The sequence below is a fragment of the Staurois parvus genome, unplaced genomic scaffold (assembly GCF_062004578.1).
Source record: "Staurois parvus isolate SC_StPar_1 unplaced genomic scaffold, SC_StPar_1.0 ptg001134l, whole genome shotgun sequence".
Classification (NCBI taxonomy): domain Eukaryota; kingdom Metazoa; phylum Chordata; class Amphibia; order Anura; family Ranidae; genus Staurois; species Staurois parvus.
The window spans coordinates 658,635-673,719 of record NW_028318930.1 but is presented as its reverse complement, the minus strand read 5'-3'; the positions used below and the strand labels follow the sequence as shown (position 1 = coordinate 673,719).

Genomic DNA, 15,085 nt, shown 5'->3' with positions numbered 1-15,085 from the left:
GGTGAACAGGGACACTGACTGGTGACAGTATGAAAAAAAATATATATATATACAGTTTTCTTTTTTTCTTTTTAATTTTTTATTACTTTTTTTTATTTTTTTTAAGATTTTACTATGACCAAAGTAGTACAATGTTACCATAGTAACATTGTACTACTTTGGGGAAGTGATCAGTATTTTTTTTTTTTTTTTTTTACACAATTTGCTTATAGCAAAGAATTACTTTGCTATAAGCAAGCATTTACCTGAATGACATCGATTCATTCAGGTTTTTTTTTTTTTTAATTTTTTTGTGTTTAACTGTGATTTGGCCACAGCTAAACACATGACATGTGCATGTGACCTGCTGTGACCATTCACAGCTAGGCACTAGTATACAATGGATGGCATGAATGAAGCCATCCATTGTATACAACTGTCATGTGACCTGCTGTGATTGGTCACAGCAGGTCACATGGTACTGGCAACGGGGGCCGGTACTCAGATCTGTCATCGGCCATGTCCGAGGTACACGGCCGGTGACAGATTGCGCCGCTGCGTGGCTCTGCAACCGCGCATGTGCGGGAGGACGCCAAATGGCGTACACCCTGGAAAGCTACAGCATTTTTGCGGCCGCCAAACGGCTATAGGCCGGGCGGCTAATGGTTAATGATCTATGCTGCTATTCTCAATCAGTTACAATGGACTTGATATCCCATAAATGTGTACATTTTTAATACTTTAGTGTTTATGTAACACTTGCTATTAGTTTTTAAAGTACAATTAAAAATGTGGTATTCTACTAACATGAGCAGTAAATTAAAAAAAAAAAAAAAAAAAATCAGTTCAGTAAAAGCTTGTAAGCTTTTATATATATAATTTGTAATGTAATAAAACATATATTAGCTTGCTGTAAGGGAAGATACAGCAAGACAAACTCACAGTTGCTCTCTAACATTAACAGTTTATTTTACAGTGTAGAAATGCATTAAAACATACAATCAGCTAAATACAAAAATTGGTCACCACGTCTCAGAAGTACATGCTTCTGCATACGTTATGACCATACTAGGAATGCAAATAAATAAATAAGGGGGCACATTATGTCAACAGAGGGCCACATCTACTTAGGTCCAGTAAATAAAATGCTTCTATAAGTAACATTTACTCAACTATGTAGCTCTGGGGTCCTCAAACTTTTTAAACGGGGCCAGTTCACTGTCCCTCAGACCGTTAGAGGGCTGGATTATAGTTTAAAAAAAACAAACAAACTATGGTCATCTCCTGTACTGTGTCCGCATTTGTTCAGAGACTGCGGACATACAATGGCGGCGGGAATACTAGGCTGGCTGCTCTATAAGACGCACAGACATTTCCCCCCCAAGTGTGTCTTATGGAGCGAAATAGTGCCCCATCGTTGGAGTCAGTGGGGGGAGGAATAGTGCCCCATCGTTGGTGTCAGTGGGGGGAGGAATAGTGCCCCATCGTTGGTGTCAGTGGGGGGAGGAATAGTGCCCCATCGTTGGTGTCAGTGGGGGGAGGAATAGTGCCCCATCGTTGGTGTCAGTGGGGGGAGGAATAGTGCCCCATCGTTGGTGTCAGTGGGGGGAGGAATAGTGCCCCATCGTTGGTGTCAGTGACACCAACGATGGGGCACTATTCCTCCCACTGACAGCAATGACACTTAACTAGCCGACCCCTGTTCCAGCACCTACCTGGTTGCAGCAGCACCATCTGTACGGCACACTTACCGGGCGGTCAGCTGTCCTCCTTCCTTCACTTCGGCCTCTCCCTCCCTTGATTTTCGTGGGGCCGCTCGGCTCCGCCTCCTCACCGGTGATTGGCTGCCTGTGTGCCTTTCCTGAGCTACAGTACTGGCGCCCAATCACCGGTGATTAGGCAGAGCCGAGCGGCAGCGCGGACACGAGTGAGGGAGCGGCCGGAGTGAAGGAGCAGCGCATCCTGGACTGAATCGTCGTGGGACTGGGACCGGAGCCAGGTAAAGAGACAGCAGTCCCCTGCCCGCCCCTGTACTTAGTGTCCCCTGCTGGCGGGCCGGATGAATGTGCTCGGCAGGCCGCATGTGGCCCGTGGGCCGTAGTTTGAGGACCCCTGATGTAGCTGCACTATGTAAAGTAGAACTAAGCTCTCTCAAACACTGACAATTTTTAATCCTTATGTTGCTAACCTTAATAGATAGAAAAGGTATATTTTATATTTTTTTAGGTTGCTTCCTGGTTTCTGGCCTATGCCAAAAGTCTGTCATACATCCCAGAATTCTTCATTGCAATTTTTTCCTGCCATCAGGAGGGGATCTCTCAGCTAAGCACACCCTTCTGCCACATGAATCATCTGCCCTTAAAGTGTTACTAAACCCAGGACCCTGCATCCATATCTATATCTGGTCTGCCACAGTACACACAGCATGGAAATGCAATTATTTTGCATTATTTTGCAAATGTCATACTACTACCAGCCGCAACCTGAACCCTGTCCCCCTCCACTCTGCAGCTGATCAACTCCATCACAGCATCCTCCCCGTCTTGCCCCGACCTGGCTATGACTGCCTATAATGCCGCGCTGTCAACAGCCCTTGACTCACTAGCGCATTTAACCACACAAACTGATCATACAACAACAGACTGATCATACCAAAACTCTCAAACGACACAGTCGTGCCCTGGAGTGACTTTGGCGCAAAACCAGATCCCAATAAGCCTTCACCGACTAGAAATCTGCCTTCCACACCTACACCTCCTCCCTCCACGCCGCCAAACAAGCCTACTTCCTGACCCTCATCAAGACCCTCTCCTCCAATCCTCGCCGAATCTTCTCCACCTTTAACTCTCTACTCTCTCCACCCCCACCTCCACCCAGCACCTCACTCACCGCCCTTGAGATTGCCAATCACTTCAAAAACAAGACTGACACAATCCACAGGGACTTCGTCGCTGCTCAAACTCCCTCCAACCCTGTCCACTCTCACATAGCTACCTCCTCATCACCCCTCTCCCACGGCCCCACCACTGCTCTGACCTCCACCTCCACCCCACCCAACATTCCTCACACTGAAGCCCCCTCAACAATCCACACCTTCGACCTTACTACCATCGAGGAGGTCTCCAAGGTCTTCTCTGTTGCCTGCCTCACTACCTGCCCCCTCAACCCTATCCCCTCACAACTCCTATGACCTCCCCCCCACCCCCATCCTACGCTCCCTCACCCACATCTTTAATCTCTCCCGGCACATTCCCCTCCGAAGCATGCACACATCACCCCCATACTTAAAAAGCCCTCCCTGGATCCCAAATGACCCGAACAACCTGAGACCCATCTCCCTGCTCCCATCGACATCCAAACTCCTCGAGCGCTTAGTCTACACTCGCCTAAGCTCTCACCTCAACGACAACAACCTCCTCGATCCCCTGCAGTCCGGCTTCCGTCCCCTCCACTCCACCGAAACTGCCTTACTCAAACTCTCCAACGACCTTCTAACCGCCAAAGCTAATGGCCACTATTCAGTGCTCCTACTCCTCGACCTCTCCGCGGCCTTCGACACAGTCGACCACCCCCTCCTCCTCAAAAAACTGCACTCCCTCGGCCTCCAAGATTCCGCTCTCTCCTGGCTCTCATCCTACCTGTCACAACGCTCTTTCAGCATTACCTATAATACTACCACCTTCCCCTCTCTGTTGGGGTCCCTCAAGGCTCCGTTCTTGGGCCCCTTCTCTTCTCCATCTACACCTCCTCCCTTGGCAAACTCATACACTCTCACGGCGTCAACTACCACCTCTATGCCAACGACACACAAATCTATCTCTCCACCCCTCACCTCACCCCCTCAGTCTCCGCCCGAATCACAAACCTACTGAATGACATATCAGGCTGGATGTCGCTCCACTACCTTAAACTGAACCTCTTCAAAACCGAGCTCCTAGTCTTCCCCCCCAGCCCGCACACCACCCCCCCACTGACTTCTCCATCACGTCCAACAATGCCACTATCAGACCCGCCACGCAGGCCAGAGTACTTGGTGTCATTCTGGACTCCTATCCTTGCAGCCCCAGGTCCAATCATTAACAAACTCATGCAGACTCCACCTCCGCAACATCGCCAAAATCCGCACGTTCCTAACCCCAGAAACCACTAAACAGCTCATCCATTCCCTCATCATATCACGACTCGATTACTGCAACTCCCTGCTCACTGGCCTGCCTCGCCACATGCTATCCCCGCTTCAGTCGATCCTGAATACGGCAGCCAGACTCATTCACCCTACCAACCGCTCCGTTTCCGCTACCCCCCTCTGCCAATCCCTCCACTGGCTTCCGATTGCGCAATGGATCAAATTCAAAATCCTAACACTGACATAAAAAGCTGTCCACCATACTGCCCCAAATTACATCACCAACCTAATATCCAAGTACCACCCAACACGCTCACTCCGCTCCTCACAAGACCTCCTTCTCTCTAGTTCCCTGGTCTCCTCCTCCCATGCCCGCCTCCAGGATTTCTCCAGGGTGTCACCCATCCTCTGGAACTCCCTGCCCCAACCCATCAGACTATCACCTACTCTCCTCTCCTTTAGGTGCACCCTGAAAACCCACCTCTTCAGGGAAGCCTACCCCACCCCCTGCTAATTCGCCGACCTCCTCCACTCTTCCTACCACTCCATCCCCCACAGCTATCTCCTCCTGTACCACTATCCCCTCCCTCCTAGATTGTAAGCTCGAAAGAGCAGGGCCCTCGAACCCCTCGTGTTTTGCATTGTATTGGTACTGTACTGTCGCATGTTCTGTCCCCCTTTGTAATGTACAGTGCTGAGCGAACTGTTGGTGCTTTATAAATACTGTATAATAATAATAATTTTAGTAAATATAAACTGCTAAATACCTTTTCTCATCAGCAGTTAGAGCAGTCTTGTGACTTCTATCATTGTTCAGCCCAGCACTAGCTAAAGCTTGTAAGAGTTTTCTTTCTGCTCTGTGAGGATGGAAATCCTCTGACCTGTGTCTGGACAATGCTGATCACATGCACGCTCCCAAGAAAAAAAAAAAAACACCTCTAGCAATACACACCAGACTGAGCATGTGCATGCCTACAATTCAGTCTGGAGATAAGAGGTGGTCACTTGAAAAAAAAGTGGAGGAACAGAGAAGAAAGGATCAAACAGCTTTTTTACACAATTCACCTACTCTGCTCACGTTTAAGCGATCTCTGAAAACCCCTCTCTTCAAGGAAGCCTATCCTGCCCTCAGCTAATAATGGAATATTCTATTCCCCCTACCAGTCCATCCCCCACAGTTATTACCTTTTGTACCACTAGCCCCTCCCTCTTAGATTGTAAGCTCCAAGGAGCAGGGCCCTCCTAACCCTCTTGTATTGAACTGTATTGATGCTGTACTGTCTCCCATTATATTGTAAAGCGCTGAGCATACTGTTGGCGCTATATAAATCCTGTATAATAATAATACAGAGGATTAACCCCTGAAGTTCCACATTTAATATAACAAGCATGCTTTACTGCATATACAGATGGATTTTACTGTTGTGGGTTTAGTAACACTTTAAGGTAGCATGAATAGAAATGTCACAAGGTGGGTTTATTTTTTACGTTATTTATCATCAAAATAAAGCAGGGTGACATGGATGGATGGGTGAATTTGGTTTGGTTAAAAAAAATTAAAATAGTATTTTCAGTTTGTTGTGCTCAGATACAGTTTAGTTCCACTATAATGAATAGTAATGCTGGCCCTTACAGGGATCAAACTTCAGCCTATTCCTGCTGAATTTGGACAAGAGCTGTGTCTGACCCTAAAGGGCATGTTCAGCTTAAGGGAGAACACCAGGCATATAAGCATTAAACTCCAATGATTCCCCCCCCCCCTTCTTTAAGCTGATACAGAATGTAATGTTTATTTACTAGGGGATGAAGTAACACAGACGACCAAAACTCTGTGGCAGCCAACAGTTTATTCCGGCACTCTCCTTCCTACTCCTATGTAATAATGTTACAATTCAGGACCAGGGGTTTCCAATGCTTCTGCATTGTACCCAATGTCCACAAAAAAAAAAAAAAATTGGGAACAGAAAAAAGCAACAGGGGAGACTGCAGAGCAAGGTAAATATTCCTGTGAATTACATCATTGGCTAGTAAAGTGACTATGTTCTGCATCATTTGGGAAGATGGACATTGATATTTTAGAAGTGCCCAGAGTTTGGGATTACAGCATATTTCGGAGTAAAAAAATTACATACCTTGAAAATCCTTTCCCACAAACACTACATGTATAGGGTTTGGTAATTCCTCCTTCGTGCGATCTTACATGATAGGTCATGCGGTCTTTTCTTTTAAAACGTTGATTGCAGACTGGACATTCAAACGGTTTTTCATCTGAATGGGAAAGCTTGTGCCTATTTAAATGATAAACATCCCTGAAGGCCTTTCCACACATTTCACAGGCATGGTTTTTCTTAACAGGTTTGCTAGGCTTCTTCACTGGCTGAGGAACTGGCATAGTTGGGATGCTAGTGCTTGCACTAGGAATTGTAGATGAAGATGATGTTGTAACAGTGGACAGGATCCCTGCAATTGTTGAAACCAAGGATGTTCTATTATTGTCTCCAGCAATAGTCGATATGAGTGGCACAACCGGCGCAGTTTGTGTTTTCTTTGGCCGTGACACCAACTTAATTCCTGTGTGGCAAGATTCATGGCGCCTCAAATGGTAACTGTCCCTAAATGCTTTGCTGCAATATGTGCACACAAAGGAGGTTTTAGATTTTTCTTTCTTTATTACAATAGGCTCTTTAAGGGGTTCCGGAGGAGGTTGAGGTTTTTGAGTTATAGGTAAAGGTAACATAGGTTTTTGATCAGGAGGCTCAACTGGTGCTCCCAATAACGGCAGCAAGCTGTTTTGAGCAGCCTGTTGTTGGTGATGATGGTGGTGGTGATGGTGGTGGTGTGAAGCTTCGTGAGCCTGGAAAGAAAAATGGATTTAGAAACATTTCTGCAATCTTTTACATTCCACCTACAAGTGCAATATAAGCATACAGATGCACAGACTAGAGAAAATGAGTTAACCACTTGTCCCCCGCCGTATAGTAGATGTACTGATACAGGGCGGCAAGGCTGCACAAAATCACGCATATATACACACGGGATTTGTATCTCCAGGTAGGGCGCTATTGGCAGCTAGGGATGTCAATCACATCGCCAGTCCAGCACTCGGCAATTGCAGTATAAAGCTGACAGGGAAAAGACCTGTGTGTAAACAAACACAGGTCTCTCTCCTGTCAGCATGGACATGCTGTTTTGTATCTCTCTGCACAGCAGAGCAGAGAGATACAAAACAGAATGCCTTCCTAGTAAAAGAGCACACAGCAAAACACAAACAGCACAGTTAACCTTTTGATCACCGAAAAGTTAACCCCTTCCTGCCCCATGTCATTAGTACAGTGTCAGTAATTTTTATTAACACCGATCACTGTATTAGTGTCACTGGGGATGTCAGTTCCCCCCAGTATCAGAATGCCCACCACAGTCCCGCTATAAGTTGCCGATTGCGCCATTACTAGTATATATTTTATATATATAAAAAAAAAATTCCAGTATATATACCGCCAGTTGTAGATGCTATAAAACTTTCACATAAACCAATTAACATGTATTGGAATTATAGCAAAGACATGTAGCAGAATTAAATTTAGGCCTAAATTTATAGAGCAAAAAAAAAAACAAAACTGCATGCAGAGGTGATCAAACACCACCAAAAGAAAGCTATTTGGGGGGGGGGGGGGAAAGAGGACATAAATTTAATTTTTGTATAGCGCTGCATGAGCACACAATTGTTAAAGTTAACAGCGACTTATCGCAAATAAAGTGGCCTGGTCAGGAAGGGGGGCAAATCCTCTGGAGAGCAAGTGGGTAACTCCAATTTGACAACTTACTTTCAGCTGCTCTTGTAGAAGATTTAGAAAAGAAGTCTCACCTAAACTGGAAACCAAAGTCAAGAGTAGGGAAAAAAACAAACAAAACAAAACAAAAAAAACCAAAACAAACTCTGAAATACTCCCCCCCAACAAACCTAAGCATTTAACATACAGTATATGTAAAATACAAATACAGGTCATCATTGCATTTTCTGCAGTTTTGTCGCAATTTCACATACATAGAATATCATGGAAATTCTACTGCAAATTGCAAGAAATCGTTCAAAATCTTCACAAGTAGCAGAAATCACACCCAAAATCGAACACTAATCACGAGATTTTAAATCACATCGGTGTGACCGGTGACTTAGTTGAGGGTCAATTTACCAGAAAATAGGTGGTGTTTCAACAAAGCTGCCATTGCAAATTTAAAAAATATGTAAACCCAACATTTCATATTCCTGATATGTACTTGTATGAAAAAGTGTCCTGTTCTCTTTTATGTGAAATCCTGTCAGTCCCTCTGCCTTCCTATTAAAAACTAACCATTCTAAGAACGAGAGCACAGCATGGTCAATTCTCTAGCTATGCTGGGAACTCAGCCTGCTCTCCTCCAATAGTCAGATCTCTGCTGACACAGCCCCCCCTGCACAGCAATGCACTCAAAAGATCAGTGTAGTGACGTTTCTCCTCCCCAGCTCACATGCAGTGAGAACAGAGGGAATATGAACACATACATATATATATATATATATATATATATATATATATATATATATATATATATATATACAGTCATGGCCGAAATTGTTGGCACCCTTGATATTTCTCCAGGAAATCATGTATTTCTCACGAAACGTATTGCATTAACACATGTTTTGCTATACACATGTTTATTCCCTTTGTGTGTATTGGGACAAAACAAAAAAAGGGAGGAAAGAAAGCAAATTCGACATAATGTCACACAAACCTCCAAAAATGGGCTGGACAAAAGTATTGGCACCCTTTCACAACTGCGGATAAATAAGAATGTTACAAGCATGTGATGCTCCTGTAAACTCACCTGGGGCAAGTAACAGGTGTGGGCAATATAGAAATCACACCTGAAAGCAGATAAAAAGGAGAGACGTTCACTTAACCTTTGCATTGTGTGTCTGTCTGTGCCACACTAAGCATGGACAACAGAAAGAGGAGATGAGAACTGTCTGAGGACCTGAGAACCAAAATTGTGGCAAAATATCAACAATCTCAAGGTTACAAGTCCATCTCCAGAGAACTAGATTTGCCTTTGTCCACAGTGCGCAACATTATCAAGAAGTTTGCAACCCATGGCACTGTAGCTAATCTCCCTGGTCGTGGACGGATGAGGAAAATTGATGAAAGATTGCAACGCAGAATAGTCCGGATGGTGGATAAGCAGCCCCAAACATGTTCCAAAGACATTCAAGCTGTCCTGCAGGCTCAGGGAGCATCAGTGTCAGCGCGAACTATCCGTCGACATTTAAATGAAATGAAACGCTATGGCAGGAGACCCAGGAGGACCCCACTGCTGACACAGAGACATAAAAAAGCAAGACTACAGTTTGCCAAAATGTACTTGAGTAAGCCAAAAGCCTTCTGGGAAAACGTCTTGTGGACAGATGAGACCAAGATAGAGCTTTTCGGTAAAGCACATCATTCTACTGTTTACCGAAAACGGAATGAGGCCTACAAAGAACAAAACACAGTACCTACGGTAAAATATGGTGGAGGTTCAATGATGTTTTGGGGTTGTTTTGCTGCCTCTGGCACTGGGTGCCTTGACTGTGTGCAAGGCATCATGAAATCTGAGGATTACCAAAGGATTTTGGGTCGCACTGTAGGGCCCAGTGTCAGAAAGCTGGGTTTGCGTCCAAGATCCTGGGTCTTCCAGCAGGACAATGACCCCAAACATACGTCAAAAAGCACTCAGAAATGGATGGCAAAGAAGCGCTGGAGAGTTCTGAAGTGGCCAGCAATGAGCCCAGATCTAAATCCCATTGAACACCTGTGGAGAGATCTTAAAATTGCTGTTGGGAAAAGGTGTCCTTCCAATAAGAGAGACCTGGAGCTGTTTGCAAAGGAAGAGTGGTCCAAAATTCCGGGTGAGAGGTGTCAGAAGCTTATTGATGGTTATAGGAAGCGACTGATTTCAGTTATGTTTTCCAAAGGGTGTGCAACCAAATATTAAGTTAAGGGTGCCAATACTTTTGTCCAGCCCATTTTTGGGGTTTTGTGTGACATTATGTCATATTTGCTTTTCTGCCTCTGTTTTATATTTGTTCCAATACATACAAAGGGAATAAACATGTGTATAGCAAAACATGTGTTAATGCAATACCTTTTTTGTGTGAAATACTTGATTTTCAGGAAAAATATCAAGGGTGCCAACAATTTCGGCCATGACTGTATATATATATATATATATATATATATATATATATATATATATATATATATATATATATATATATACATACATACATACATCCATTCAGTCGTATCCAAACCTTGGCGATTGCATGGACCGTCACTCGTGACTTTTTCCATGAATTCTCTTAGCAATTATTGTACAGGGTAGGTTGTCAGGTCTTTCCCCAACTCCTACCATGCAGGAGATCCTGCATGGCCAGGGATGAAACTAGGACAATGTAGAGAGGAGCCAATTAACCTACCAGCATGTCTTTGGAGAGTAGGAGGAAACTGGAGTACCCGCAGGAAACCCACATAAGCACAGGGAGAACATGCAAATTCCATGCAGGAGGCATGGTTGGGAATTGAACCCATGACCCATTTACTGCACGGCAGACATGCTAACCACTAAGCCGGGGGGGGGGGGGGGGGGGGTGTGCGTGCGTACACACGTTTATTTTTTATTATTTTAGCGGCAGTTCTTGGCACTGTCACTGTGAGAATTAAGGTTATATCCCAGGATTGTCAACAGGTTGAGGGGTTCCATAAGGTTTATTTAGTGCAGAGGAAACTGTCTTTTCAGTTTCCTCATTTGTTCGTAAAGTCCATTTTGGAATCTGGAGCCTGGAGATTTCAAAGTGATCTGGGAGGGATGAAATCTCCAATCCTGGGTCCATTTGTTCTTAACCCCCAGCACACTAATTGCACAGATGTGTGCAGGCCTTTTTGTAGAGGCCTAACCATGGTTCTAGGCAGACAGGAGGTCATTCCGCAGGAGTCAGGAGGGCTCCACCTAGGAGAGGTGGGAGCCAGAGCAACGAGGGGCTGTATACCTGAGAGAGCCAGGAGGTTGAATATTTGTTTCATATGTTTTGATGGTGGATACCCCTGCATGGGAAATATATGGTATGGAACTTTCCTTTAAATAAAATTGGGCTAAAAAGCCCTTAAAAGAGAAAAAAAAAAAAAAGCGAGTGTCTTTGTGCTGTAAAAGTTTTACCACTTGATGCTAATTCTCACCGTACTTTCAATCATGCACATACTAGGGCCAATTTAGACAGGAGCCAATTAGGGCTCATGTACACTGCAGCTGATAAACTCATGTTTAGGAACTGTTCAGCGTTTTTTTCAGCAGCCCCTGAACTCACCCTAATGATTTCCTATGTGTCCATGTACACATCTTCGTTTACAGTCATATGCAGTCATTTGAGTTTACAGTTTTTTTGAACACAAAAAACTTGCGTTCAGCAATCGATTTTATCAGCTTTTCAAAAGCAAAACACTTGTAAACGTGGCAAATCGCATTTATAAGCGGTTGAAATTTTTTTTTAACTCTTCCAGTTCCCCATGCTGTCTAAAGCCTTTTTTCATCATGAAGAAAGGTACTCAGATCGTCAAAACGCCGAACACAGGATGTTCCTACCAAGCTTGTCACACATTGTAATGACCAACTCACACCTCAGACCTCTCCCACCCTTGGAAACAAAAGATATGTCAATGACCATTCACACCTCAAAATTGTCATGCAGACACCTTCTCACCTTTGGAAACAAAAGAAATGTTAATGAGCAACTCACACCTAAGCTAATCTCAAACACATCTCTCAACACATACTGCTGTCTCTGCTTCTACTCTCTGTATTTCTCTGAAATAGTTAATAATTTACCACTTTTCAGTGTATTCTGGGCATTTAGAGGTTCTCCTGTGCTTTTCTTTAAAAAACGCTTCTAAACCAAACACGCATAAACGCGTTATGCAAACACGGCTAAACAGACGTTTCTTAACATATGTTTTCCAGCAGTCAGTTTCCATTGTGTAGTGAGAGAAGCGCCTCTAAGTGCAGTATATCTCTTTATTCATGTATACAGGTAGGTATACTCACATAATGAGGTAAGTATTGGCATAAAAACCGTGGTTGGTGTAACCATCAGTAGGTGGGTATCCAAGGTAAAGAGCTGTCATCTGTGTGGGGTATGGAGAAGTCAGCGTGCCGCTGGAGCAGCGTGGTGGCTGGAGGGGAACAGCTGTGAGGCCAGCCGGCGTGCACGTCCTCCCTCAGAGCCGGTGGAACGCACGCTGGAACGCAGCGGCGGCGTGGCTGCGATGACGTCAGATACGCAAGGTGCACTGCAACGCGTTTCGGAGCACGCGCTAGCCGGGAAAGGCGGAAGTGCGCTCCTTTGTCAAGCAGGGGGAGGTGGAGGTGCGAGGATGAATATATACTAATTAACTAATTTGCCATTGTTGTAAGGTGAAGAGGATTGAAGTGGATGGAAAGTCACGGACATTCTGAAATGTCAGAAAGGAAAGAAAATACAAATGTAATAAAAAAAAATGTTAATGTAAAAATGTGGGATATTGGGAAAAAGAGTAAATGAAATAAATGAAAAATAGAATAAACAAAAAAGAAAATAGAAATATGGAAAATTACGATCCAAGAAAAATATGATCCAATAAAAATAAGGATAAAATTAAAAATAAAAAAAATACAATAAAAGAAAGAAAATAAAATAAAAATATAATATAAAATATAAAGATAAAAGTGAAAGTAAGAAATAAAATAAAAATTTGAAATTCAAAATTTTAAATTTGTGTATGAAGTTTAGATCAAGATATTAGAAAGATTATTTAGGTAAGAATAAAATGTAAAAATTAAAATTTGAGTAAAAATGAGATAAGAATATAAAAAATAAATAAAAATTTAAAATATATATTAAAAAAAATAATAAAAATAAATATAAAAATAAAATTATATAATAAAAATGGAGGTACATGGTGAGTGGTATGGGATATGGGGATCACCTTGCAACAATGGAATAACAGTGGTAAACAGATGGTACATTCAGTGGCATGACAGAATGGTTGCAAATGGTGTGATGAGGTTATAGCACATAAAGGGCTTAATAATAGTAGTAATCATAGTATTAATTGGAATAACGAACATAGTGGTAATAATAATAAACATATTGGTAATATAATGATAATAAGACTATGCATAATCCTCCCTTAGGTGTAAGTAAAAAGGGGATTTATGTGGGTAATAAAGTATAGGTATAATAACAAAATTATATAATAAAGATAATTATAGAGAGAGAGAGTTGGAATAGCAGGGGGATGATGCATAGATATAGGAGTAGATAATAAAAGAAAAAATTATTGATAATTGTAAGTGAAGATTAAAATAAAAAAAATATAAAAAATATAAATAAAAATAAGGTGAAAATAAAAATGAATCGGTGAAAAATACAGGAATAAAAATGGTGGTTGAATTTAGACTAGAAAGTTGTGGTGTTTATAATATGGTGTTAATGTCTAATTCCTCATTGAGTCCACCTGGGGACAGTGTGTCTAATATAAATAGACAATAGGTTTCTTGTGAACAAAGTTTATTGAAGCGTTCAGACTCTGACTACCTACAAGTCTGGATTTTAGAATCCTTCCCCAATAATCTTTCAGAGGATTTTTGATGATATTCCAGAACATGGCGGGGAACGCTGTGTTTGTCCTTACCATCTTCTATGAGACGTCTGTGCTTGCCAAATCTGGCGCAGAGGGGTCCGATGGTGCGCCCCACATATAAGAGGCCACAGGGACAGGATAAACAATAAATAACATGGTCGGTGGAGCAATTGTCAAATTCTCTTAGTGTGTAGGTTTTTCCTTTTGAGGTGAAGGTATTTTGGCCACGTTTAACAAATTGACAAGTTTTGCATAGAGATTTATTAAATCTGTACATACCTACAATGGGTACGAGGCTAAGTGTGTTGGATGTGTTGGTAGGTGGGTTGTATTTGCTAGGGGCAAGTCTATTTTTAAGATTGGTGGCTCGGAGGTAAGTGTATTTTGGTTTTGTATCTAAAATGTCTATTAGATGAGGGTCCTGTAGTAGTATCGGCCAATGAAAGTTTTTGTGGAATTTGGTAATAAATCTGACCTGGTTTAAAGGCTCTATACTGTTATTTGTTGGGGATCTGCCCTCTCGGTAGAAGGAGTAGGTGTCATCTACCAACTTGTGTGGGTAACCTTTGTCTTGGAATTTCTTGATTAGAATGTCGCTCTGGAGGTTGTAATCTGAGTCTGTGGTGCAGTTTTGTCTAAGACAGAATTGTCCTTTTGGTATATTCTGGATCCATTTGGGATGGTGACAGCTGTTGAAGTGGAGGTATGAGTTGCCAGATACGGGTTTAAAATGATTCTTTGTGTGTATTTTTAGATTGTCATGATATAATTCAAGATCAAGGAATACTAACGTGTCTTTGTGGTGAGTGGAGGTGAAGGATAGACCAAAGGGATTGGAGTTTCAATGGGTTACAAACTGGTCTGTGTGTTTCATAGGGCCATCCCAAATGACTGTCTATATAGCGGCCATAAAAAATGATGTGTGTGGCAAAGGGGTTGTTGCGCCATATGTATTTGTCCTCCCAGAAGCTCATAATTAGGTTGGCATATGAGGGTGCAAAGTTGGCTCCCATGGCTGTGCCCAGAGTTTGTAGGTAAAAGTCGGGGTTAAATGTGAAATAATTATGTTTGAGGCAAAATGTGGTGGCGTCTATTATAAAAGATGATTGTCTGGGATTGAGTGATGGATCCAAGGATAGATAGTGCTGGATGGCCGTGATGCCTACGTCATGAGGTATCGAGGTGTATAATGAACAGACATCTAATGAGACCCAACAATATTTGGGTTCCCAGGTGTATGCTTTAAGTAATTCTAACAAATGTCCACTATCTTGGATGTATGAAT

At 42.8% G+C, this 15,085-nt stretch overlaps 1 protein-coding gene across 3 annotated transcripts in view; it reads right to left on the bottom strand.

Annotated features, from left to right (window-relative positions):
* Positions 1-15,085, bottom strand: part of VEZF1 (vascular endothelial zinc finger 1) — a 62,132-nt gene that overhangs the window by 23,152 nt on the left and 23,895 nt on the right. For all 3 annotated transcript variants that reach the window (XM_089659168.1, XM_089659169.1, XM_089659170.1), the window contains one exon: positions 6,238-6,959. In XM_089659168.1, coding sequence (XP_089515294.1) covers positions 6,238-6,959 — 722 coding nt within the window. The remainder of the gene's footprint in view (positions 1-6,237; positions 6,960-15,085) is intronic.